Raw genomic sequence first — 27,916 nt, forward strand, 5'->3', positions numbered from 1 at the left:
GAGAGTACAGTACACTGTGGTGTTCATAACATGCTGACCACCTGGTCAGACACAAGTGGTGATCATATTGACTTATGTTTTGCATGTGATTAATTTAAATTTGTTTTGCTTTTAGGGGATACGCTTGCACATTTAATGATCCTAAGCAGGTTTGAGTGCTGTCTATTCCTATTTCTGCATTTTAGCTGAAATATCGTTATAAACCAGTCTTGCTCCCCAGATGTGGGAGGCTTGACCTGCATTTGAAGCTGCAGTTTTGGAGTGATCAAGGAAAACGGTTTCTTTGTATTGTTGGCTTTTAGCAGTTCCTTCAGGTCACTGAAGACCAGTGTTTGTCATTTGGGCAGCATCTTATTGCTTTGGTGATCTTGTTGTCCACATGGACGTTTATATATCATGTCATACACTCAATCCTGCATTGATGACATTATCATGTGGCTGACAGTGTAGCTCGGTCTGTAGCCTCAAAACAAGTCTGCACAGCTACCTGCAATCATCTTCCCACAGTTCTCTTCATTACAAGTTGCATCAGAACAAGAGCCTGTCACACCCCTTTTGGCTGGCAGTGCAACACCGAGTTCTTTATTCAGGTGAGACCAGACCTCAGACAAATAAAATAATTTGGAATGAAATTCAGCTCTTTTAATAAATGAAAACACAATTTTAAGCAAAACATCAGATCAACACAAATAAATGCAAAGAGTCAGTTACCATCCACGGCGCTGGACCTCAGCTTAGTTCACCTTTAAGAGATGTATTTAAGGAGGCCGCGATGAACTGCAGCAGTTAGTATATATTTACTAAGCTACAGTCCCTCTAGGGGGTGTTCCCCTGTGTGTATCTGTGTGTCTATGTGTGACCAAAACTAGTCTTAACTGATTTACAACGGTTATAAGTGTGTAAGCTGTAGCCGTGTGCATACATGCAGAGCAACTACATTAGTTCCACATGCCAGGAGGAAGTCTTGCTATAGAGATGTATGAATTCTTGACAAAATACAACATTTTGTTTCTCTGGTAAAGCAGCTGATGTCACTGTATTCTCTTGGTAAATAATATAGACACAAATTACAGCTAACTGTTCAATATTTATCTTGCAGAGACAAATCAATTCAAAAATACTTTATTCAACCCAAAGGGAAATTAAATGTTGTTGTGGCTTATATTGTTCAGTATTATAATTCCACAGTATTCCACAGTATTGTAATTCCACAGTATTCCACAGTAGCATGGTTGGCTGGATTACACCATCTGTTGTTGACAAGCACTGCTTATCCAGGTTCTTTGATCAGCATCTCCTCTTAACAGCAGAAATCCTTCTTGCTACACACCAAAAAAATCAATATATCCAACACAGAACTTCTTAGGAAATCTTTTAAAAAGAATACATTTCAAGGAATGTAACAGAGCTACTCCTACAAGCTGCTGCTTTTTGTACAGTACAATTCTAGAGTAAAGAGGGTAAGGTTTAAAAACTCCAAACTCGTATGTCACAAATTTCTATTGATTAAATTACACTTTTTATTTTATCTTTACTTCACATTTATAGTGACTTTAATAAAGTCTGGAGAGCAATGTCATAGATCAGAGAAAAACCCTGATCACAGGAAAGTAAGAATTACCAATAGGAACTGGATCAGAACAATTAATGATGATCCACAATATAAACCTAAGTAAAATGTGAATCTATGATGGAAATAAACCTGAATCAATTGAAAGCTACGTTAAAGTGCCTGTGATATGCTTTTCCCACAAATGCAGAAATGGAAAGAAAACATCTTAATTTTGAAGGCAATATATAATATTAGGCAACATGATATAAGAATTAAAGATGTGATAAAAGACAACTGTGACAGAAAATAGGCATATTTTGATGTTAAATTTTGGACGTCCAAAGTCACATGGAAATGACGTCAAAGGGGAAGTCTTGGTCATTCATTGTGTAAGTGTCAATGATAAACTGTTAGCAGCATTGATATGGTGAAAAATTGCATTGCTGGTGGTGGCAGCAACACTACAACAGCAGCCGTTAGTCTGCACTACTATCCTGAAGTGAAGAGGATCAGAGCTGGAAAACTGTAGAACAGATGGCCTGGTCCCACCAAGCACACTGCTTCAAACAAGAAACCTCTGAATTCACAAGAGAAATGATGTCAGAGGTCAGGATATCTGACAGACGTAGGAGGATATTGAAGCAGAGTCTATACCCACAAATCAAGACTCAGCAGTGCAATGTTTTTGGTCCAGTTGTGTTTATTGTAATGGCGATCATTACATTGTAGATTCTATCAACACTGATGTGATCACTGAGTTAACAGCATGAACCTCTTCTGGGAGTAGACACGTTTGCGCACAGTCCATGGCCAAAGACGCAGATTTAATGATTTAATGATTATCCTAATGGTTCCAGAATGCACGGGCTATGCTGTGCATTTCACAAAGCATTCACAAGGGCTTCCTCTGTCCTCTCTGTGCTTGTCAACCTGGCTTTGTGGAGCCATCTCACAGGTGTATATTTCATCATAAGTCCCAGACAGACTCAGAGCTCACTCCACCAGAACATTTGTACAAATGTACAAATGCTATTGGGAGTTGAATGCCCAGTCTCAGCACAATTTATACGGACTGGGGTGAGGCCTACCCAACAGATGGGCATGGACTAAAGTTTTCAGTGCTGTGCACAATGGGTAAACCCACTAGCGGTAGCCTTAAGGACCTGCTCCTATATTCATAGAAATGAGGTTTACAGTACAGGTCCTTCTCAAAATATTAGCATATTGTGATAAAGTTCATTATTTTCCATAATGTAACGATGAAAATTTAACATTCATATATTTTAGATTCATTGCACACTAACTGATATATTTCAGGTCTTTTATTGTCTTAATATGGATGATTTTGGCATACAGCTCATGAAAACCCAAAATTCCTATCTCACAAAATTAGCATATCATTAAAAGGGTCTCTAAACGAGCTATGAACCTAATCATCTGAATCAACGAGTTAACTCTAAACACCTGCAAAAGATTCCTGAGGTCTTTAAAACCCCCAGCCTGGTTCATCACTCAAAACCCCAATCATGGGTAAGACTGCCGACCTGACTGCTGTCCAGAAGGCCACTATTGACACCCTCAAGCAAGAGGGTAAGACACAGAAAGACATTTCTGAACGAATAGGCTGTTCCCAGAGTGCTGTATCAAGGCACCTCAGTGGGAAGTCTGTGGGAAGGAAAAAGTGTGGCAGAAAACGCTGCACAACGAGAAGAGGTGACCGGACCCTGAGGAAGATTGTGGAGAAGGGCCGATTCCAGACCTTGGGGGACCTGCTGAAGCAGTGGACTGAGTCTGGAGTAGAAACATCCAGAGCCACCGTGCACAGGCGTGTGCAGGAAATGGGCTACAGGTGCCGCATTCCCCAGGTCAAGCCACTTTTGAACCAGAAACAGCGGCAGAAGCGCCTGACCTGGGCTACAGAGAAGCAGCACTGGACTGTTGCTCAGTGGTCCAAAGTACTTTTTTCGGATGAAAGCAAATTCTGCATGTCATTCGGAAATCAAGGTGCCAGAGTCTGGAGGAAGACTGGGGAGAAGGAAATGCCAAAATGCCAGAAGTCCAGTGTCAAGTACCCACAGTCAGTGATGGTCTGGGGTGCCGTGTCAGCTGCTGGTGTTGGTCCACTGTGTTTTATCAAGGGCAGGGTCAATGCAGCTAGCTATCAGGAGATTTTGGAGCACTTCATGCTTCCATCTGCTGAAAAGCTTTATGGAGATGAAGATTTCATTTTTCAGCACGACCTGGCACCTGCTCACATTGCCAAAACCACTGGTAAATGGTTTACTGACCATGGTATCACTGTGCTCAATTGGCCTGCCAACTCTCCTGACCTGAACCCCATAGAGAATCTGTGGGATATTGTGAAGAGAACGTTGAGAGACTCAAGACCCAACACTCTGGATGAGCTAAAGGCCGCTATCGAAGCATCCTGGGCCTCCATAAGACCTCAGCAGTGCCACAGGCTGATTGCCTCCATGCCACGCCGCATTGAAGCAGTCATTTCTGCAAAAGGATTCCCGACCAAGTATTGAGTGCATAACTGTACATGATTATTTGAAGGTTGACGTTTTTTGTATTAAAAACACTTTTCTTTTATTGGTCGGATGAAATATGCTAATTTTGTGAGATAGGAATTTTGGGTTTTCATGAGCTGTATGCCAAAATCATCCGTATTAAGACAATAAAAGACCTGAAATATTTCAGTTAGTGTGCAATGAATCTAAAATATATGAATGTTAAATTTACATAATTGCATTATGGAAAATAATGAACTTTATCACAATATGCTAATATTTTGAGAAGGACCTGTACATAACCAATGTTCTGTCAGGTTCTGTGTTAAAAATTCTGTTTAACAACTAAAGTTTCTCAGTCCTGCTGACATTTCTGTTGTTACCATGGAAACTTAACTGAAACCATTTCCTGGGGAACTATTACAGGAACATTTAACCTTCCCTGTCAGGTAATTGTGACACTAATTGGACTAAGCACAGGTGAGTTCACATCGAGCATTGCTGCAGACTGTTGACTCAAGTATTTTCAAGTATTACTCAGAATAAATCAGACAATCACAGCTGTCCTGCCTCTGAATCAGATTGGTTGCTTGTTCCATAAATACAAGGCTCTGGCCTGGTTGTGCATATGTTAGGGCAACAGTCTGACTGGTTAGACAGGATGAGTGTGAGTGACTTGTGTTTGGGGTCCAGGCGGCGGCAGCAGCGAATCCAAGCAACAGCCGAGACGATGAGCGAGCTGATCAGCAGAGTGGCACCACTGAGGAGGAAGGTAGCGATGTAGCTTCCTGTGATGTCAACCAGCCATCCTGTAGGAGAAGAAGAAAGTCAGATGTGACATAAACAGAATAATGATGGGGCAGCAACCACACACACCCACACACACACACACACACACACACACACACACACACACAGACACACACAGACAGACAGACAGACAGACAGACAGAGAGAGAGAGACACACACACACACACACACACACACACAAACTGTTGCAGAACCTGGTGGTTCTGCACCAGATGCTACAGAACCTCCTGAAAGAGGCCAGTAGAGTTAACAGTCCATAGAGGGTGTGTTGGATGCTTGGTAACCCGCTGGGCCCAGGTCACACAACATTTTAATGAAATCTCCTGGACAGAGGGGAGAGAAATACCGATGATTGTTTTTCACTGTCCTCGCCACTGTTTGGAGAACTGTCCAGTCAGCAACAGCTAACAGATCCTACGGAGATGCAACTGGTCAGCAAGCTTTCAATGGTTTATTGGTAGAATGTGGTGAGGATGGGAGGGGGGAGATGAGCCCTTCTTTGCTGTCACAGGAAAAGCAGGAACTGCTCTCCTCTCTTTACAGGGGCGACTGTGGCTCAGGTGGTAGAAGTTCGTCCAGTAACCAGTGGGTTGCCGATTAGGCAGCTGTGACTACAATGTAGCTTACCACTGTTAGTGTGTAAATGTGTGGATGAATGATTGTAGTGTAAAGTGCGTTGGGATCTCTGGGAGCTTGATAGAGGCACTATACAAGTGCAGGCCATTTTACCATTTCATTGGAGCTGTTGTGTTCTGAGACCAGGTAAGATTATCTGCACCTCCAAGAACTGGGACTGGACTTTGTGCTGGTCTCTACTGCAGTATTATTGATGTGGAATGGTGTGTTGGTGTTGATTTCTTCTGAAATCCACAGTCATTTGCTTTGTTTTGCTGAGAGTGAGGATGTTTGAGCTACACCACTCCACCAGGTACTGCACCTCCCCTCTGTAGGACCCCTCATCCTCATCCTTGATGAGACCCACTACTGTTGTGTCGTCTGTGTATTTTAGGATGTGGTTGGTACTAGATCTGGCCTGACAGTTGTGAGTCATCAGTGTGAACAACAGTGGGCTCAGAACACAGCCTTGAGGAGAACCGATGCTCAAGGAGAGGATAGAGAAACGTGTCATTCCCTGCCCACACCCAGTGGGGTCTGTTGGTGAAACAATCCAGCAGCCAGTTACACATGGGGGTGCTGAAACCAATGGGGGCCAGTTTGTTTACCAGGTGCTGAGGGATTATTTTATTGATTGCTTAACTGAAGTCCTCAAACAGCATCTGGGGTGTTTGTCTACTTCAGTTTGTGGGAGTTTATCTCAAAGTGAGACAGGCTCAGGTGGACAACAGAGCATATGGCATCCTCTGTAGAGTGGTTGGAGTGGTAGGCAAACTGGAAGGGGTCAAATAAAGGGGGAAGCTTGGAAGTGATGTGGTTCTTCACCAGTTTCTAAAAACAATTCATCACAATGGAATTGAGTGCTCCCCGGTGGAAGTTATTAAGGCAGTTGATGGAAGTTTATTTAGGCACTGGAATGATGGCCTGATCCAGCAAGGTGTTGGAGATGTCTGTGAGAACCTGAGCCAGCTGGTCTGCACACTTCTTAAAGTTGTAGTCTGTGACTTTTCGTAAACGAGTAGAAACGTTGCCAATTCTTCATTGGTTTTGAGCCCTTGTGGATCCTCCAGCTTTTAAAAGTATGTCCAATGTACAGTACAGAACAAAAGTTTGGACACACCTTCTCATTCATAGAGTTTTCTTTATTTTCATGACTATGATTATTGTAGATTCACACTGAAGGCATCAAAACTATGAATTAACACATGTGGAATTATATACTGAACAAAAAAGTGTGAAACAACTGAAAATATGTCTTATATTCTAGGTTCTTCAAAGTAGCCACCTTTTGCTTTATTACTGCTCCGCACACTCTTGGCATTCTGTTGATGAGCTTCAAGAGGTAGTCACCTGAAGTGGTTTTCACTTCACAGGTGTGCTCTGTCAGGTTTAATAAGTGGGATTTAGAGCCTTATAAATGGGGTTGGGACCATCAGTTGTGTTGTGCAGGAGGTGGATACAGTACACAGCTGATAGTCCAACTGAATAGACTGTTAGAATTTGTATTATGGCAAGAAAAAAGCAGTTCAGTAAGGAAAAACGAGTGGCCATCATTAAGAAATGAAGGTCAGTCAGTCCGAACAATTGAGAAAACTTTGAAAGTGTCCCCAAGTGCAGTCGCAAAAACCATCAAGCATTACAAAGAAACTGGCTCACATGAGGACCGCCCCAGGAAAGGAAGACCAAGAGTCACCTCTTCTGCAGACGATAAGTTCATCCGAATCACCAGCCTCAGAAGTCGCAGGTTAACAGCAACTCAGATTAGAGAACAGGACAATGCCACACAGAGTTCTAGCAGCAGACACATCTCTAGAAGAACTGTTAAGAGGAGACTGTGTGAATCAGGCCTTCATGGTAAAATAGCTGCTAGGAAACCACTGCTGAGGACAGGCAACAAGCAGAAGAGACTTGTTTGGGCTAAAGAACACAAGGAATGGACATTAGACCAGTGGAAATCTGTGCTTTGGTCTGATGAGTCCAAGTTTGAGATCTTTGGTTCCAACCACCGTGTCTTTGTGCGACGCAGAAGAGGTGAACGGATGGACTCTACATGCCTGGTTCCCACCGAGAAGCATGGAGGAGGAGGTGTGATGGTGTGGGTGTGCTTTGCTGGTGACACTGTTGGGGATTTATTCAAAATTGAAGGCATACTGAACCAGCATGGCTACCACAGCATCTTGCAGCAGCATGCTATTCCATCCGGTTTGCGTTTAGTTGGACCATCATTTATGTTTCAACAGGACAATGACCCCAAACACACCTCCAGGCTGTGTAAGGGCTATTTGACCAAGAAGGAGAGTGATGGGGTGCTGTGCCAGATGACCTGGTCTCCACAGTCACCGGACCTGAACCCATTCGATATGGTTTGGGGTGAGCTGGACTGCAGAGTGAAGGCAAAAGGGCCAACAAGTGCTACGCATCTCTGGGAACTCCTTCAAGACTGTTGGAAAACCATTTCAGGTGACTACCTCTTGAAGCTCATCAAACAGAATGCCAAGAGTGTGCGGAGCAGTAATCAAAGCCAAAGGTGGCTACTTTGAAGAACCTAGAATATAAGACATATTTTCAGTTGTTTCACACTTTTTTGTTCAGTATATAATTCCACATGTGTTAATTCATAGTTTTGATGCCTTCAGTGTGAATCTACAATTTTCATAGTCATGAAAATAAAGACAACTCTTTGAATGAGAAGGTGTGTCCAAACTTTTGGTCTGTACTGTAAGTTCAACTAGAAAGTTGTAAAGGTCTCACAGCAAGTTTAGTACAAGGACTTTTACACTGTCTAAACTTTCTTTGAGAAGTAAAAAGTCGAGGAATTTGTATTTTTGGTCCTTTGTTTGTTGCTAAATGGATCAAGACTACGCAAGTAAGAACACTTCCTTGTTGCAAAAGTACATTTTGATATCAGCAGTTATTGTTAATAATTAAAAATAATGAAATGATCAGTTTTATTATTATATTACTAATCTGAAATTATTATTGTTATTAAAATAGGATAAATTACATACGATACATATAAATAAATGTTTTTCTAAAGCTTCTAATATACAGTTAAAAAAAAGACACCAGGTAGTGTCTTCAGGTCTTGAATCATCCCTCGTGTTTGCTACTGCTCCATGCTGCTCACTTTGCCTCCGGTTGTTTCACTCAGTGCCGTATTTACTGTAAACCTGGATTTGGACTGTTTCTGCTCTGGTCTGGTCCGCTGCGAAGCCCGGAGGAGCTCCAAGAACCAAGTTGTAGTTATGTATTTTTTAAGCCCTGGCGCCCACATCCTTCTTTGTCCAACCCTGTTTATATCTGGCAGGATTTAGGTCACTTACCTCCAATTGGTGGGCTGAGCAGGTAAGGGATGGCGTGCAAAAAGTAGACCACTCCCAGTGCAGAGGATAGGTACGGAACCCCCACCACATCTGAAGTCACCACGGGTATCAGTGCAACGTAGGCGCCGTCAAAATAACCATACATCAGGGCGAATGGGACGAGGTGAGCGAAGTTACTAAGCAGCACCACAAATAGGCAGCAGAGACCCTCCATCACTACAGCAATTATGTAACAGGTGAGGCGGTGCGGCTTTAGACACCTGCAGACAGACTGGAAGTGAGTGCGTAGCAAATTTATTCTGTGGAGTTCCCCTGAGGTTTAACCTCTCAGCTGAAGAATTCTGGTTTATCTGATCTGTTTAAAAGGTTAAAGCCCATGAACTGCACTGAAGTTCTTAGCAGTTATCTGAGAATTAATGTGCATAAAAACATTGCTGTTGTCTTCCAGTTTGTCCAAGTTGATGCAGTGAGAAAACAGGTTTAACTGTGAACCATTACAGAGACTGCAAGTCTAAACTCTTGTTTCAACATGCAGCAGAAATAATCACCATGCTCAGCTGAAGTTGTTCATCATTCAGTAAAACCTAACTTACAGCATTATTTGCACTCTATGCAGACAGCTGCAGCTGAACTCATGAACCAGCAGGTGTTGCATCTGCTGAACGTTTTTTCTTTATGTTTCATGGAGCTTACAAACACATAAAGCACCTCAAACCTGCATAAATCACACATTAAACAAAGAATCATATCTAAATGCAGACTGGTTCTCTGAAGAACCTTTCAGAGCAGAGATACCTACCGAAAATGACATCCACTTCATCCTGCTGAACTGGACTCTGTCAGTCAGACTTGTTGCTCTGAAAGCTATTTTAGCTATGGAGGCAGATTTGTTAAGGAATTTCTTCACAATTTTACACAGAGGTCCAACATATGCAGCTTCTCCAGAGTATGTCTAAATAACCATGAAGATTGGAACAAATGTATCAGAACAGCCTGTATTTGACCAGTTTACATCAGAATTTATTTTAATGGTTTACATATAATGACTTGTACCTTCTGTCCGTCAGCCAACCAAAGGTGATGTTCCCCACGATGTCGACGGCACCCAGGATGGACATTAGCAAAGCTGCTGTCTGCTGGCTGACACCAACGCTCACAGCATACGGCACGAGATAGACAAAGGGCAGACTGCAGCCGCTGGCCAGAAAGAAGAAGGACAAAGCCAAACCCAGAAAGTCTGGCAGAAGCAGGAAGTGGTACTCAGACTTGGACAGGAAGCAGGAACTGAAGCAGTATCTCCCCTTCAGCCCAGGAGCAGGGTTTCCATGGGGCAGGGTCAGGGGGAGTAAAGATGGTACTGACTGGTTGTCTAATAACTGAAAAGCATCTTGGGATTTTCTTGTGAGACTTAGTTCAGCATCCTTTACTGAGACATCACCTGCATCAGATTAAAGAAAAAGTGCACAGGTTTGTTACCTGCTTATATAGAACGTTAGTTTGTTTGTGATGTGCAATGAATAGATAAATACCACAACCAGGTCCTCAGTGATACCTGATATATGTGAATCACATTTGGTCTAGCTCAGTGGTTCTCTCTCCTGCTCTACAGGCCCTTTGTCCTGCAGGTTATAGGTGTTTCCGTACTGCCACACACCTGACCTAAATGAATCGGTAATTAGCAAGCTTCTGCATCAATTGATGGCATGGTGAGCAGGTACTGCAATCATTTCCATCAGGTGTTGTGGAGCAGAGACAAAAATAAACCATGGAGTACAGTGGGCCCTGAGATGCAGTGGTCTAGCTAACTGAAGTATTGGATTGGCTGCAATGGAAATGTGCATACTACTAGATATGTTTTTGCTTTAGAAATCTGTCCCAGGACACACAAGGTAGATACAGGTCCTTCTCAAAATATTAGCATATTGTGATAAAGTTCATTATTTTCTATAATGTAATGATGAAAATTTAATATTCATATATTTTAGATTCATTGCACACTAACTGAAATATTTCAGGTCCTTTATTGTCTTAATACGGATGATTGTGGCATACAGCTCATGAAAACCCAAAATTCCTATCTCACAAAATTAGCATATTTCATCCGACCAATAAAAGAAAAGTGTTTTTAATACAAAAAAGGTCAACCTTCAAATAATCATGTACAGTTATGCACTCAATACTTGGTCGGGAATCCTTTTGCAGAAATGACTGCTTCAATGCGGCGTGGCATGGAGGCAATCAGCCTGTGGCACTGCTGAGGTCTTATGGAGGCCCAGGATGCTTCGATAGCGGCCTTTAGCTCATCCAGAGTGTTGGGTCTTGAGTCTCTCAACGTTCTCTTCACAATATCCCACAGATTCTCTATGGGGTTCAGGTCAGGAGAGTTGGCAGGCCAATTGAGCACAGTGATACCATGGTCAGTAAACCATTTACCAGTGGTTTTGGCACTGTGAGCAGGTGCCAGGTCGTGCTGAAAAATGAAATCTTCATCTCCATAAAGCTTTTCAGCAGATGGAAGCATGAAGTGCTCCAAAATCTCCTGATAGCTAGCTGCATTGACCCTGCCCTTGATAAAACACAGTGGACCAACACCAGCAGCTGACACGGCACCCCAGACCATCACTGACTGTGGGTACTTGACACTGGACTTCTGGCATTTTGGCATTTCCTTCTCCCCAGTCTTCCTCCAGACTCTGGCACCTTGATTTCCGAATGACATGCAGAATTTGCTTTCATCTGAAAAAAGTACTTTGGACCACTGAGCAACAGTCCAGTGCTGCTTCTCTGTAGCCCAGGTCTGGGGAATGCGGCACCTGTAGCCCATTTCCTGCACACGCCTGTGCACGGTGGTTCTGGATGTTTCTACTCCAGACTCAGTCCACTGCTTCCGCAGGTCCCCCAAGGTCTGGAATCGGCCCTTCTCCACAATCTTCCTCAGGGTCCGGTCACCTCTTCTCGTTGTGCAGCGTTTTCTGCCACACTTTTTTCTTCCCACAGACTTCCCACCAAGGTGCCTTGATACAGCACTCTGGGAACAGCCTATTCGTTCAGAAATGTCTTTCTGTGTCTTACCCTCTTGCTTGAGGGTGTCAATAGTGGCCTTCTGGACAGCAGTCAGGTCGGCAGTCTTACCCATGATTGGGGTTTTGAGTGATGAACCAGGCTGGGAGTTTTAAAGGCCTCAGGAATCTTTTGCAGGTGTTTAGAGTTAACTCGTTGATTCAGATGATTAGGTTCATAGCTCGTTTAGAGACCCTTTTAATGATATGCTAATTTTGTGAGATAGGAATTTTGGGTTTTCATGAGCTGTATGCCAAAATCATCCATATTAAGACAATAAAAGACCTGAAATATTTCAGTTAGTGTGCAATGAATCTAAAATATATGAATGTTAAATTTTCATCATGACATTATGGAAAATAATGAACTTTATCACAATATGCTAATTTTTTGAGAAGGACCTGTATATTCCTGCTACTCATTACCTGTCTCTGACCCTTCCTCTTTCTGCAACGTGATTGGCCGCAGCAGTGCTCCGCAGACACACAGGTTGGCCACAAAGGCGCTAAGGACAAGCAGTGCCCCCCTCCATGAGTACAGGTCAATGAGAACCTGCACAACTGGAGCCAAGACAAAGGTGCCGATCCCGCTGCCGGACATGGCAATGCCGTACGCCAGCGCCTTTCTACGCTGGAAGTAGCAGCCCACCAGGGCGATGGCTGGAGTGTAACAGAGAGCAAATCCTAGACCTGTGAAGTGTAGACGGGTTAAATCATTACATTCGTTTAGAGAAGACCTTCAAATATTCATCAGATTTACACTTACGGGGCAAAATACAGTAAGTACATATATGTCAGGATGATGAGCATTTCTACTGTCTTTGCTTGAGTGTATCAGGATTCCTTTATGGCCCGGAGCCAGATGTTTTAATTTGGTTATTATCCAATAATTAACCTGGGGTATGCACAGGCTAATTATCAGATTGGCTGTTTTGAAAGCTTTAAACTTGAACAAAATGGTTCCAAACACGTTCTTGCTTCAGTACAGCTTTAGTTCTAACAGTAACATCTGACCTGTGAGGATTCCCATGCTGAAGAAGAGCAGCTCCAGGCTGGTGGCAAAAGAGCTGAGCAGGAGTCCACAGGACGACAGGAGTCCGCCCAACATCACTGCCACCCTGCAAGAGCAGCGGTTCCCCAACAGACTGCCAACAGGAGCTGAATACAGAAACACGTTCAGCAGCTGCACATGCCAAGCATATCGGTCATGGTGTCAGTGTGGACTGATGGATACCGACCACAGAGCATTGTGGTGCAGTCCACTAGGCTGTGGATCCAGGCAGTGGAGGAGTAATCTGCTTCAAAATGAGTCTGGAACTCCACAAAGAAGATGGAGATGCACCTGCACACACAATGGAGGGTCAGGAGGTCAGAAAACAGAAACACAGATCAACTCTATGTCCCAACAAAAAGTTCCTCTGAATATTTTTGATGGAAGCTGTGGGAAATGGTGCATGACGAGCTGCAGCTTCTGAAAGAGGAATATAGAACCTGACTGGTTATGGTTTTTTTTATCCGTGAACACAGGGGAGCCACAGCAAGCACCTGACTGGGAGCTTTTTAATTCATTAGTTTATCTTTTTCTTTAAATACTAGAATTTTCATAGAATAAATTATTTCTCCCCATTTTTTTTCTTCATCACCCGGTACAGCCTGCGAGTACTGAGTTGGACTCCTTTTGCCTTCAGAACCCCCCTGTAAGCATTAATTATGATTAATGATTAATTAATATTTACAAAATTAAAATTCCAAATCATAATTCAGAAAAATAATTTTCTTAACCAAAAATCATTCCTTACGAATAGAAATCAGAGATGCACTCTGGTGTGGTGATTATGTGCTCAAAGCACTTAATAATTACAGTTAATTGATTATCATTAATATTTGATAATTAATAACCAAAACCACCTAAATATCACTGTTTTATCAATTGCTCCACCGACTCTAACCTTATCTTGACAGATAAATCACTCTTGCAAAAAATAAACACAAATGCTTTATCTACATGAGCATTTATTAAATCAACAGCCCTGATACACTTTGGTATTCTGATTCAATAATCTTCCCCTAATCATGCATGCATAATTCTACAAAAAGGGGTAAAACAACTAACCAACTAAAGATAAAACAACATTGAGTGTCTATGAAGATCAAACCAGCAGTTTATGGCCAAAAATGGTAATGGAACCCCTACCCTCTGGGCTCAGGTGTTCAAGGCACAGTGAAACACACACAGCTTCAAAGCACGGCGGCTTTCAGGGTCCAACAGCAGTCAAAACTTTAATCAGACATTGCGTGCACATACAACTTCAAACACCTTGGACTACAATAAGTGGCAATTCTAATTTGCTCTAAAATCCTACTCTATCCTGCCCCAGCTATTTCTATCGTACTAACAGAAATAAAACAAGAAAGAAATTAGTTGGTGTTGTCTTCTCTGGAGCAGCGAGTAGAGGGAAGAGGGGAAAAAGTTTTTATGCGTCAGTAACAAACGGAAAGGAAGGTTGGCTTCTCCTTCTTTGGCAAAAGGGGAAAAATATGACAGATCGTCAGCAGTCGACTGGAGCAAAACCAAAGAGGATAATTTCGTCATAAATCCTCCGTGGGTTTTTCTGGAGTTGCATGTCAGGTCCATGCCTTTGATCACTAAGGTTAACCTACTGGTCTTCTTATCCCAGTAAGCTTTTAGCTCGTTGAGCTTCTCATGAGTTTGGCCGGTGAGGACAATGAATAAAAACTCACGTGTGAGTTTCTTCTCCAGAATGATGCGTGCCTCCGTTGCGTGGTAACCAAGTCCCGGTTTCCAGCAGGAGAAAAAGCAATGGTGGAGCATCTCACGTATTCTTATATTGCTCACTGTGACATCAGAGCTGCGACGCCCACTTCCTGTGAACTGCAATTCTTGCTGGGAGGAGTAGTAGCAGACGATACTTGGAGGTGTAGTAGCAGATTATAACCCAACAGGCCTAATCTTTCACGATACATAGATACATATTAACGCTACATACACTCACCGGCCACTTTATTAGGTACACCTGTACAACTGCTTGTTAACGCAAATTTCTAATCAGCCAATCACATGGCAGCAACTCAATTCATTTAGGCATGTTGACATGGTCAAGATGATCTGCTGCAGTTCAAACCGAGCATCAGGATGAGGAGGAAAGGTGATTTAAGAACACCACCACAGCAGGATGGACTAAGATATAGCTGTCATTTATTGTTTTGTAACTGCAGAAGCACTGCTGACAGTTACATAAACATATACTGGTCCTTCTCAAAATATTAGCATATTGTGATAAAGTTCATTATTTTCCAGAATGTCATGATGAAAATTTAACATTCATATATTTTAGATTCATTGCACACTAACTGGAATATTTCAGGTCTTTTATTGTCTTAATACGGATGATTTTGGCATACAGCTCATGAAAACCCAAAATTCCTGTCTCACAAAATTAGCATATCATTAAAAGGGTCTCTAAACGAGCTATGAACCTAATCATCTGAATCAACGAGTTAACTCTAAACACCTGCAAAAGATTCCTGAGGCCTTTAAAACTCCCAGCCTGGTTCATCACTCAAAACCCCAATCATGGGTAAGACTGCCGACCTGACTGCTGTCCAGAAGGCCACTATTGACACCCTCAAGCAAGAGGGTAAGACACAGAAAGAAATTTCTGTACGAATAGGCTGTTCCCAGAGTGCTGTATCAAGGCACCTCAGTGGGAAGTTTGTGGGAAGGAAAAAGTGTGGCAGAAAACGCTGCACAACGAGAAGAGGTGACCGGACCCTGAGGAAGATTGTGGAGAAGGGCCGATTCCAGACCTTGGGGGACCTGCGGAAGCAGTGGACTGAGTCTGGAGTAGAAACATCCAGAGCCACTGTGCACAGGCGTGTGCTGGAAATGGGCTACAGGTGCCGCATTCCCCAGACCTGGGCTACAGAGAAGCAGCACTGGACTGTTGCTCAGTGGTCCAAAGTACTTTTTTCGGATGAAAGCAAATTCTGCATGTCATTCAGAAATCAAGGTGCCAGAGTCTGGAGGAAGACTGGGGAGAAGGAAATGCCAAAATGCCAGAAGTCCAGTGTCAAGTACCCACAGTCAGTGATGGTCTGGGGTGCCGTGTCAGCTGCTGGTGTTGGTCCACTGTGTTTTATCAAGGGCAGGGTCAATGCAGCTAGCTATCAGGAGATTTTGGAGCACTTCATGCTTCCATCTGCTGAAAAGCTTTATGGAGATGAAGATTTCATTTTTCAGCACGACCTGGCACCTGCTCACAGTGCCAAAACCACTGGTAAATGGTTTACTGACCATGGTATCACTGTGCTCAATTGGCCTGCCAACTCTTCTGACCTGAACCCCATAGAGAATCTGTGGGATATTGTGAAGAGATCGTTGAGAGACTCAAGACCCAACACTCTGGATGAGCTAAAGGCCGCTATTGAAGCATCCTGGGCCTCCATAAGACCTCAGCAGTGCCACAGGCTGATTGCCTCCATGCCACGCCGCATTGAAGCAGTCATTTCTGCCAAAGGATTCCCGACCAAGTATTGAGTGCATAACTGTACATGATTATTTGAAGGTTGATGTTTTTTGTATTAAAAACACTTTTCTTTTATTGGTCGGATGAAATATGCTAATTTTGTGAGATAGGAATTTTGGGTTTTCATGAGCTGTATGCCAAAATCATCCGTATTAAGACAATAAAAGACCTGAAATATTTCAGTTAGTGTGCAATGAATCTAAAATATAGGAATGTTAAATTTTCACCATGACATTATGGAAAATAATGAACTTTATCACAATATGCTAATATTTTGAGAAGGACCTGTATATGTATATAAACATACACAAATGTCAACTCACAAATTCAGTGGACATATACATTACACATATAAGTAAGTAAGTAAGTAAACTTTATTTATATAGCACCTTTCACAGACATGGAAAGTCACAAAGTGCTTTACAAAAAAGGAACATAACAGTAATAAAAACAATATAAAATCAGTAAACAAATTTTAGCTAGAAGCCTGCCTGAATAAATATGTCTTGAGAAAAAGACTCAGTGGAGTTGGACAGCGCAGTGACAGAGGGAGAACATTCCAGAGCCTCGGGGCCACCACCTGAAATGCTCTATCACCACGGGTTTTAAAATAAGTTCTGGGTACCGTCAGCAGCATCTGATTAGAAGACCTCAAAGTCCTAGAAAGACAGAGAGGCTTCAAAAGATCCACTACAGGTCCTTCTCAAAATATTAGCATATTGTGATAAAGTTCATTATTTTCCATAATGTCATGGTGAAAATTTAACATTCCTATATTTTAGATTCATTGCACACTAACTGAAATATTTCAGGTCTTTTATTGTCTTAATACGGATGATTTTGGCATACAGCTCATGAAAACCCAAAATTCCTATCTCACAAAATTAGCATATTTCATCCGACCAATAAAAGAAAAGTGTTTTTAATACAAAAAACATCAACCTTCAAATAATCATGTACAGTTATGCACTCAATACTTGGTCGGGAATCCTTTGGCAGAAATGACTGCTTCAATGCGGCGTGGCATGGAGGCAATCAGCCTGTGGCACTGCTGAGGTCTTATGGAGGCCCAGGATGCTTCAATAGCGGCCTTTAGCTCATCCAGAGTGTTGGGTCTTGAGTCTCTCAACGATCTCTTCACAATATCCCACAGATTCTCTATGGGGTTCAGGTCAGGAGAGTTGGCAGGCCAATTGAGCACAGTGATACCATGGTCAGTAAACCATTTACCAGTGGTTTTGGCACTGTGAGCAGGTGCCAGGTCGTGCTGAAAAATGAAATCTTCATCTCCATAAAGCTTTTCAGCAGATGGAAGCATGAAGTGCTCCAAAATCTCCTGATAGCTAGCTGCATTGACCCTGCCCTTGATAAAACACAGTGGACCAACACCAGCAGCTGACACGGCACCCCAGACCATCACTGACTGTGGGTACTTGACACTGGACTTCTGGCATTTTGGCATTTCCTTCTCCCCAGTCTTCCTCCAGACTCTGGCACCTTGATTTCTGAATGACATGCAGAATTTGCTTTCATCCGAAAAAAGTACTTTGGACCACTGAGCAACAGTCCAGTGCTGCTTCTCTGTAGCCCAGGTCTGGGGAATGCGGCACCTGTAGCCCATTTCCTGCACACGCCTGTGCACAGTGGCTCTGGATGTTTCTACTCCAGACTCAGTCCACTGCTTCCGCAGGTCCCCCAAGGTCTGGAATCGGCCCTTCTCCACAATCTTCCTCAGGGTCCGGTCACCTCTTCTCGTTGTGCAGCGTTTTCTGCCACACTTTTTCCTTCCCACAAACTTCCCACTGAGGTGCCTTGATACAGCACTCTGGGAACAGCCTATTCGTACAGAAATTTCTTTCTGTGTCTTACCCTCTTGCTTGAGGGTGTCAATAGTGGCCTTCTGGACAGCAGTCAGGTCGGCAGTCTTACCCATGATTGGGGTTTTGAGTGATGAACCAGGCTGGGAGTTTTAAAGGCCTCAGGAATCTTTTGCAGGTGTTTAGAGTTAACTCGTTGATTCAGATGATTAGGTTCATAGCTCGTTTAGAGACCCTTTTAATGATATGCTAATTTTGTGAGATAGGAATTTTGGGTTTTCATGAGCTGTATGCCAAAATCATCCGTATTAAGACAATAAAAGACCTGAAATATTCCAGTTAGTGTGCAATGAATCTAAAATATATGAATGTTAAATTTTCATCATGACATTCTGGAAAATAATGAACTTTATCACAATATGCTAATATTTTGAGAAGGACCAGTATATATTTGGGAGCCTCACCATGAAGTGCCTTAAAAGATAAAACCAAAATGTTATCTTTAATGCAGAGGCCAGAACAGGAGTTATGTGAGCTGTTCTGTGGATCTTAGTTAAAAGCCTGGCTGCAGCGTTTTGCACAGACTCAAGGCGAGCCATGAAGGATTTACTTAGACCTGCTAAAAGGCTGTGACAGTAGTCTAAACGAGAAGAAATAAACGCATGGACAATCATTTCTAGTTCCTTCTGTGATAAAATAGATTGCAGCTTTGAAATATTCCTTAAATGGTAAAAACAGTTACAAACTAATAGTTTACAATGATTGTCCAAAGACAAAGAACTGTCAAAGACAACACCCAAATTTCAGAGATATGAACGTGAACAGACATTTTTGGCACACGTGGGACCCCATAGTTTCAAAGGTGGAAAGGTTTTTTTTCTGAGGTTTAACAGTGAAAAGATGCTCCAGGTTTTGGACTAATAGAACCCCAATGCAGCATTTCTACTCTGAAAGTCAAAAACTTTCTCTGCAACACTGAACAAGTAAACAAGCTGTACCAACAACCCATGTACATGTGTGCATATGTTGTTCTGCTTCAGTGAGGACCACTCTGGTCCCTCTGAACCCTGTTCCCCTGAGGTGCATCTTTCCATTCCACTGGGAGCTCATGGTGTTGGGCTGTTTCTGTTACTGTGTACGTGAACCAAACTGTTCCAACATGTGGGACCCATTTACCCTCTATACACACACACACACACACACACACACACACACACACACACACACACACACACACACACATACATACATATATACATTTAAACACACTGTGGCATTATAAGTTAACGCACCTAACACCTCAGTTATGTCACAAACAAAATCCATTAACTCTCCAGATCTGAAACAACATCAAAAGCAATACTTTTGTGTGTGTGTGTGTGTGTGTGCGTGTGTGTGTGTGTGTGTGTGTGTGTGTTAGTTACCTGGTCACTGCACGTGTGCACACTGTCACCATGAAACAGCAACCAACGATCACCCATCCCCACCCTCCATCTGGAGGAGACATCCCGACATTCTTTCTCTTCCCAGCAGCAAACATCTCTGCAGGTGACGCAGTGAGGTGCCCTTAAGTCCTGGTTCTGATTCACAGTAAGTTGGTTCTGAGCTAAGAAAAAAAGAGAGTTACAGTTTTTTTACTCTTCCAGCAGCTGCAGGATATCAGACCGAGGTAGAGGAGGACAGAATGTGAAGCTCCTCCTCCCTCTCTCTTACAGGTGTGACAGGCTGGGTGGAGCTGACACACAAAGGAAAAAAAAAATCTGTTTGCTTGAAAGTGAAGTTGAGTGAAGGAGAATAGCTGCAAAAAAGTTAATTTCTTTTTTTCCTCCGTGCAAACAGAGCCACACCCTGATTGTTCTGAAGGCCTTGTGCATCCTCTGAGAATCCCTGATGAAGACATTCAGCTTCTTCAGTCACTGAGTCATCAGTGACCCTGAGTCATTAACCTCACATAACTGGTTATAAATGTTTATCAAACAAGATATTCTCTTATTGAGACGGTTCAGGTGAAAAATCTGCTGCCTTCCTCTTCAATACTCTCCTGTCATACATAGGCGATGAACTGTAACAAACTGGTAACTTCTGCTTGATAACTGTTGATCATACCCATCTCGTGGTCCATTGAGCGTCTTCATTCCATCTCTGGAATGCCTTAAAACAATATGTTACAGACTATAGCAAAGGGTTCAATCTAAAGACATAAATAGATACATATTAACGCTACATACACTCACCGGCCACTTAATTAGGTACACCTGTCCAACTGCTCATTAACACAGATTTCTAATCAGCCAATCACATGGCAGCAATTCAGTGCATTTAGGCATGTAGACATGGTCAAGATGATCTGCTGGAGTTCAAACCGAGCATCAGGATGGGGAAGAAAGGTGATTTAAGTGACTTTGAACGTGGGATGGTTGTTGGTGCCAGACGGGCTGGTCTGAGTATTTCAGAAACTGTTACGTTTTAGACTCTAAAATGATGTTGCTGACCAGAAAAATCAAGCCTTTTCTGTTCGGTGTAGAATTGTCGGGACTCGCGCTGGCCCCAGCAGGGTTCGGGTTGTTAGCTACAAGTGTTGTGGAAGGGTAAGACGATGCAAGGTGCTTAATCCGGCTGGAGTTGCTAGTCACAGATGTGGATAATTTCTTTGCTCCCAGACATAACTTGAAAATCACATGAACATTTTTGCCTTTAACTTCGAACGTAAAGTATTGCCTATACTTCCAACTTTGGAACGCTGTCTTTGGATTTACAAGTCTCCCCTCCATCGTCACGTTTTTCTCTTGCTGTTGGTTTACTCTGTGTAGTGACCATCTGTGGAGCTAGATCGGGGCCATAAAGTTTGTTCAAACAAAAAAAATTTGAACCTGAAAAATTTAAGTTTGTTCAAACGAAACAAATGAAACCTGAAAAATAAAAGTTTGTTCAAAAGAAAAACACTTGAACTTGAAAAATTATTTTGAACCTCCCCCAAAAAAATTTGAAAACTGAAAAAAAAAAAAACAGATGTGAAACTGGAAAAAAAAGGTTCAAAACGACTTCTCAGATTCAAGTTTTTTTTTCGAACTTGCAGAATTTTTTTTCGGCTGCAAACTTTTGGCCCTGTTTTGGCGTGAGCGGCCGGGGCCTCAGATCACGAGGGTGCGGAATCATGTCTGACAGCTCAACAGAGCGGCTGAACAACATGTTCCCAGCTGTGGCATTCAGGGACCGTGGGAACTGGAATTATCTGTAATACATCATCGATATTCTATATGTATGTGATTGGTTTTGAAAGATAACATGCTTCACCGATAGAAGCAGCTTACGTGAATACACAACGGCATCTCAGAGGAGCAAATATGCCCTGATTGCCAGTTTGCCCCTGGCTGTGAGTCACTTCACTAAATGGAGACCGTTTAAATAAAAAATGCAATAAGGTCAATATCTGTATATCAATAATTGTATGATTGTTATAGAAATTTATGTGCTCATTTACTAAACGCGATCCCTGTGCGGTCTGGACGGTAGCATTTAATAATTCGCTGTTATTCATTGCTCTGAGAATATCTATTTAAGACATTCTTAGGCTCACTAAAAGTCCTCCTGACTACTTTTAACATTAGCTATCTTAAGCCCTAAGAGGCTTCGGGAATAACTTACCGAGGGAAAATTCTAGAATGACGTCACTAGGAGCTACTTTTAGTCTTAAGATTCTTTGTGAATACGGGTCCTGATGTTCAAACATAGAATAAGAAACAGATAAAAAATTATTTTAACTTAGATAGTAGCTTAAAACTACAGAAATGCAGCTGGGAACTGTCATGGCCTTCTAGACCCTCTCTAATGGCCTCATAAATTTTTATATTTTTCCCAAGGATTTATAGTAATAAGCACTCTAACCCTAACCCCTCCTTGCAGCCTCAAAACCCCCAAAAATCAGGCATGAGGTTGGGATTCGTCGGTGAGTGCCTGGTGGTCAGGTTACTTCTTACTGGACTCAGCCGGGCCAAGCTAGAACGAGAGACACCTCCCCTCCAGTGGGCCCACCACCTGCAGTAGGAACCATGGGGGAGTGTTGCTAAGAGGATCGGTCAGTAGTCAAAGGCAGAGACCTCGATGACCCCATTTCTGGATGCTTAAACTGTCTCTAGGGAATGTGGAATGTTACTTCGCTGGGGGGCAAGGAGTCTGAGCATATGTGGGAGGTCAAAAGATATCAGCTAGAAATAGTCAGACTCACCTCTTCACACAGCATGGGCTCTGGAAACCAGAACCTCTCGATAGAGGTTGGACTCTCTTCTACTCGAGAGTGGCCCGTGGCGTGGAAGGTGGGGGTGGATTTACTTGTTGCCACCAGCTCAGCCGTCTCATGTTGGGGTTTACCCCGGTGGATAAGAGGGTCTCATCCCTGCACCTTTGGGTTGGCGAGAGGTCCATGACTGTTGTTTTGGCCTACGGGCCGAGTAGTGGTGCGGAGTGCCCGGCCTTCTTGGCGTTGCTGTCGAGGAAGGTGGACAGTGTCCCTTTCGGGGATTAGGTCATTGTGCTGGGGGACTTCAACGCACGTACGTGGGAAATGACAATGACACCTTAGAGGAGTGTGATTGGCAGGAATAGCCTCCCCGATCTGAACCCAAGTGGTGTTTTGTTATTGGACTTCTGTGCCAGTCACGGATTGTCCATAATAAACACCATGTTTAAGCATAAGGGTGTTCATCAGTGCACTTGTCACCAGGACACCCTAGGCAAGAGGTCGATGATTGACTTTGCAGTCGTGTCTTCGGACCTTTGAGCCACATGTCTGGCCAAGCCCTCGGCCAGGGGTAAATTCAACTCCCACCTCCTGGAGAGCTTTAACCAGATTCCGTGGAAGTTTGAAGACATGGAGTCCAAGTGGACTATGTTCTCTGCCTTTGTCTATGCTGCTGCCTGTAGCTCTGCCCGTAAGGTCCTTGGTGACTGTCGTGGCGGTCTTCCATACACTATATGGCGGGTGGATGGAATTGCACTTATTTCAGGCAATTGCTGGTGTGACATGTTTAGATTTGAGCTCAAAATGGTATGGGCTGAACCTCCCTTTAGCAGTCTAGTCTAGTTTTCTTGACAGGTTGAGCCTTTTTGAAGAGCAGGATCTTTGTTTTACTGACAGGTGCTAACCTGTCCCTCTGCTCAAGGCTGGGTAGCCGCTGCCTCATCTTTATGAAAGAAACAGAACATCCTCCTCCTCTCAGTAACCGAAACTGTCACCTGAGCAAAATGCCTCAGGTAAACTTTAGTTTGCTCTCCTGCTCCTACTGTTACCTGCAGTTTAAAGCTGCACCTCCCTAATCTGATGGCACTATTAAACTGAGGAGTTCCATTAGGTTAAGTTTGAAATCTGGTAAATATTAATGCACCAAATGTGGCTGCCAGCTGATTACCTGTTTTAATTAATTTTCTCATCTGTCTGCTGGAGATTGGAGAGTTTTTTGTTTTTTTTGGAGCATCATTTCAATCCATAATCCTTATCAGTTAATGGTGGTAATGCACCAAATTGTGGATTGCAAATTGTTAAAGGAAACCTAAGAAGAAGACTTGAGGAGGTGTAAGACAATCTGTCTTTGCCTGATGCTCAACCTTCCTGGTAGATTCACGTTTATCTCTCTGAGTATTTCTCAGCAGACATCATATTCATATTTTGTGCCTTTCCTTTTTTGAGTTCATTTCCTGTACTCTGTGCCTGCTGCTTAAGATCTGTAATTGGCTTCCACGCCAACCCCTGGCTCTCCTGTGCAAGAACCCTTCTTTACAGAAATCCTCTTGAAATCCATCCACAGTCAACCACTGCAGGTTCCCCATCTGCAGCAGTCCATGCCTGCCTGCTCGTTGACTTTTTCAGTTCAACCTTTACCTGGATCTTGTAATGTAAAAATTTAAATTGCTTTTGTGCTTCTGAGGTGATGATCAAGTTTGAAATGACAATAGCTTTCACCTTCCTTTCTGCCCCCTTTTGGTGGTCTTCCCAAGGCATTTACAAGCTGGAGTGGAAATGTGTCTGAACACAAAAGGTGTTTTGTCTCTCTTCCTGTCCCTGGAACCCCTGCTGGTCCAACAAACAATCAGTCGCAGAGGAGCCAAGATGTCTGCGAGAAAGTTAGGTTGATTTCTCACCTCTATTTCTCCTAGAGTGGGGGTGTCAGGACCAGACTGATATAAGGAGGGGTCAGCACTTGTCTCATCAGATTTGGTCTCGGCTCTGTTCAGTAACACGTCGGATGCTGAAAGATCTGTCTCCCTTATAAGGCTAAATTAATAAAGCAGGTTGAATGGTTATCATCGTTGTCTTTCTTTGGAAAATACAAGTTTTCTACAACAATTTGGCGTTGCTGGCAGGATTCCTTGACTGAATTTCTCTGAGGACATCGATGGAGAAGTGCTAGGCTAACCTTGGAAGAGTTTCCTCGTCTCATACTCCGATTTACTGTTACAGGGAAGGAGGAGTTCTGCGTCGAGGTTCTTGGAGACTCAGCGCTGGAATCCAGAAAGAACCTGATTTATTTTTTGTCAGAGATGGTGAGATCCTGAATCAGCATAATTTAATAATTACTATCATTATTTGTTTTACCAAGCTTGGGTTTAAAGCCTAAAAACAAATTAGAACAAAATATCCAGATTCAACATTTAAAATTTCTACCAAATTGAAAAGGTCCTACTAATTAAATTGAAAGCTTAAATTTATAAAACTTTTCTACTGAGGACGAGGGTGTGAGTGTTATAGGATTGTTCCACCTTAGAACATACAGCTTAAAGGACGTAGCTGTGTGTGGTTGAGCAACGGTTCCGTCCATGTCCTCTCCCTTGGAGTTTATGACTGTGGACTGATCAGTAGCTCGCTGGCAGAGTCCCCTCCCTTTGTGTGGTTGAGTCAGGCTCTTCTGGCCAATTGATTAGGAGCCCTTAGGTGATTGAATAAGGCTCTCCTGACTACTTGGCTGGAAGGAAGGCTATCAGGCTGCCAGAAAGTCTTGAACTCCTGTGGAGACGTCTACAGGTTTTAAGGAATATTCCCCCATTAACCGGAGTGTAATGGGTCTGACTGTCAGGATGTGACATTTTGGACTATGTTTGTGGTTTTGTGTTTTGTTTTGCTAGATGTTTCTTGTTTGAGGGTTTGTATTCATGTTTATTGCTTTCTGTGTTCTGACAGTTCTGGTTTCCTTTTGCCTCCCAGTGTGTTCTCCTCTTGTCATTAGTTTTCCTCTTTTAGTTGTTAATTACTCAGTTTTTGTCCCCTTTACATTCATTGTCCCTCTTAGCTCTGTTTCCTCTAATTTATCTTTATTCTCCAGTCCCTCCTTTTATAGGTTAGCTTTAGTTACTGTTTACTTTTATTCTAGTCCTCATTTCCTCTGCTTCATTCTCAGTTTGTTCTATCAGTGTTTACTTTTCTAGTCAGGATTTCTTTAGGGTCTCCTTTTGCTTAGGCCTTAGGTTCTAGTTATTCTTCTGTTCCTTCCAGTTCCTTCCAGTTCCTCTGTTTCCTTTACCTCTTGGTTATTCTAGATTTCTTATAATTTGGTTATTTTATCTTAGTCTATTGTTCTGCTTAGGTCTATGTTTCTCTTTATTGGTTTATCAGTTCCACCTGTCCCTTCAGCCTCCCTGTCTCCTTGCCACACCTGTTCTGTGTCTTTTTGATCATCTGTCCTTTGTTCTCCTCTCACATCTCCCTGTATATTAGTTGGTCTGTGCTCTTTGTTCCCTGCTGGTTCCTCTGTTTGTTCACACTCTGTTCTGCCTGTTCGCTCACGCTCGCTACCCTCGTTCATGCCATGTTCCTGCAGTGTTACAGATTTTTGTAAGTTTTTTGGATCCAGACTCTGGTCAGTACCTGCAGTGTGTTTTTGTTACGTTTTGATACTTTGAATAAAGCTCTGGATTTCCTAATGCTGCGACCGAGCTCTTGTCTGCGCTTCGGCCCACCCCAAAGCCCCACTGTGACACTGACGAGTTCTAAGGAGACACCTCCTCCTCAGGGAGAAATGTTTAACTACATGGTAAAAAAAATAAGGACCAAAAAAGCACAGAGTGCATTAATGAATGGGTTAAAAAATTAAATTTTTCTGCAGGTGGCTTGTTCAATCTTTCTATTCTAAAGAAAATTGAGGAGGCTATAAACAAGAGAGAGATCAAATTTGAAGGACAAAAGAGAGTTTATCAAAAAGATTTGCAGACTTTGAAAAAACATAAGGCATGCTTACAATGTTGGAAAGAGGAAGCTGAGAGGCATCAGAGGAAGAACTATTCTAAACTAATGGCAGGTAGTCAGGATGACAGCAAAGATATATGTGGATGACAGGACAATTGCTCTATTTCTGCTCCTATTCTTGAAAATTCTACTGAAAAATCTGAAGCAAGCATACATGTTCATAATCCACCCCCTTACAGTACTTTTGCAACATCCAACACCCCTGTTAATTCTTCCTCTGTTTCTCACTCTTTATACCCTGATGTGCGAGCTTTGGCGACTCTGGCGGCTGTGGTGGATCAGGATCTGAACACTGGTGTCTTCGCACATTCAACAGAGAACAGACAACACCATGACAGCACCTCCTCTGCTAGACCAACAGCCTCTACAAAATCAGCGACGCCTGCAGACCCACAGCAACAACGCTCCCTGAAAGAAGACAGCTCTGAAGCAACATCTGCTGAACTTGACAGCACCTCTGGCTCATCTGCTTCACTGCCAGGACCGAGTTCCAGCCCCCCATCTATGCATACCAGACAGAAGACTCATGGACACACTATCACTGCACCTATGGTTGAAGTAATGGGTCCTGATGGACCTCACCTGGTTTTCCGATCATGCACTTCCCAGGACATTGATGAGTTTGCCAAACTTCTCCCTGACATAGCTCAGTCAGGTGAAGCGTTCTCCACTGAATTCACAGCCTTTTGCAGGGAATACCGCCCCACTGGTGCTGAAATACGCAGAATCTTGGCACGTAAAATGGCTGCTTCTGACATTGCCAAGATCTATGACAAGCTCCCTGATGTAAACATACGTCGGAGACATGAAACTTGGGACAACATTGCAAATGACACTTATAAGAATGCTTTTATTGATCTAACAGATGCCATAAAGAAAAAATTTCCTAAGAAGATCAACATGACTACCATCTACACTTGCAAGCAGAAAGCTGATGAAAATACAGATGCTTTCATTGAGAGAGTAACTGAAGTTGTGACAAAGTACAGTGGTGTACAAAAACCCACTAATGTGGGCCAAGAATCTGGGGTATGGGAGATTCTGGTCTGTGATGTTATAAAAGGACTGCTTTCACATGTGGCACAGCCTTTCAAAGCTACATATGTGGGCTGGGCAGAACAACCTCGCCTCTCTGATGTTCGCAGATATGCCAGACATGCTCAACTCATGGCCGAAGAACAGAAGAAAATTAAAAAGGACAAATCTGAAAAAGAACTGCATCTTGCTGCAATTACAATGTACCAGCACGCCACAAAGAGAGGACAAGAGAGAGATCAAGGAAGACGAAGAAAATGTAAAGGACAAAGACGTGGTGGACGTGGCAGAGACCCTTTGGCCTGTTACAATTGCGGCCAGAAGGGGCACTGGCAAGATGACTGTCCCCATCCAACCACTGCTCCACCTTACAAGGCTGATTGACTAGTCAGAGCAGGGGAAGCTGGGCCA

The 27,916-nt window shown here is 43.0% G+C and overlaps 1 protein-coding gene and 1 long non-coding RNA gene across 2 annotated transcripts; one reads left to right on the plus strand and one right to left on the minus strand.

Annotated features, from left to right (window-relative positions):
* The first annotated feature begins 4,451 nt into the window (after window positions 1–4,451).
* On the plus strand, window positions 4,452–10,013 carry LOC124875446. Its single transcript, XR_007040034.1, has 3 exons — window positions 4,452–4,545; window positions 4,759–4,837; window positions 9,882–10,013. It is a non-coding gene; the product is annotated as an uncharacterized LOC124875446 (long non-coding RNA).
* Window positions 4,535–19,887, minus strand: LOC124875445 (monocarboxylate transporter 12-B-like). The gene is made up of 7 exons (XM_047377615.1): window positions 19,662–19,887; window positions 13,112–13,215; window positions 12,888–13,031; window positions 12,300–12,563; window positions 9,868–10,252; window positions 8,815–9,074; window positions 4,535–4,874 (listed from the first exon to the last, which is right to left on the minus strand). Exons 1-7 carry the CDS (start codon window positions 19,775–19,777, stop codon window positions 4,621–4,623), a joined length of 1,527 nt encoding a protein of 508 aa, XP_047233571.1. The 5' UTR covers window positions 19,778–19,887; the 3' UTR covers window positions 4,535–4,620.
* Between the last annotated feature and the right edge of the window lie 8,029 nt (window positions 19,888–27,916).

Source organism: Girardinichthys multiradiatus, chromosome 10 (assembly GCF_021462225.1).
Source record: "Girardinichthys multiradiatus isolate DD_20200921_A chromosome 10, DD_fGirMul_XY1, whole genome shotgun sequence".
In the NCBI taxonomy this organism is placed as follows: domain Eukaryota; kingdom Metazoa; phylum Chordata; class Actinopteri; order Cyprinodontiformes; family Goodeidae; genus Girardinichthys; species Girardinichthys multiradiatus.

What these genes read in the sequence shown, in the direction of transcription:
- LOC124875445 (XM_047377615.1), bottom strand. Translation starts at nt 19,777, where the DNA reads ATGTTTGCTGCTGGGAAGAGAAAGAATGTCGGGATGTCTCCTCCAGAT. An exon ending in TGCACACGTGCAGTGACCAG is followed by an intron (nt 13,216 to 19,661) that starts GTAACTAACACA and finishes TTGTGTGTGCAG; the next exon opens with GTGCATCTCCATCTTCTTTG. An exon ending in CAGCATGGGAATCCTCACAG is followed by an intron (nt 12,564 to 12,887) that starts GTCAGATGTTAC and finishes TACACTTCACAG; the next exon opens with GTCTAGGATTTGCTCTCTGT.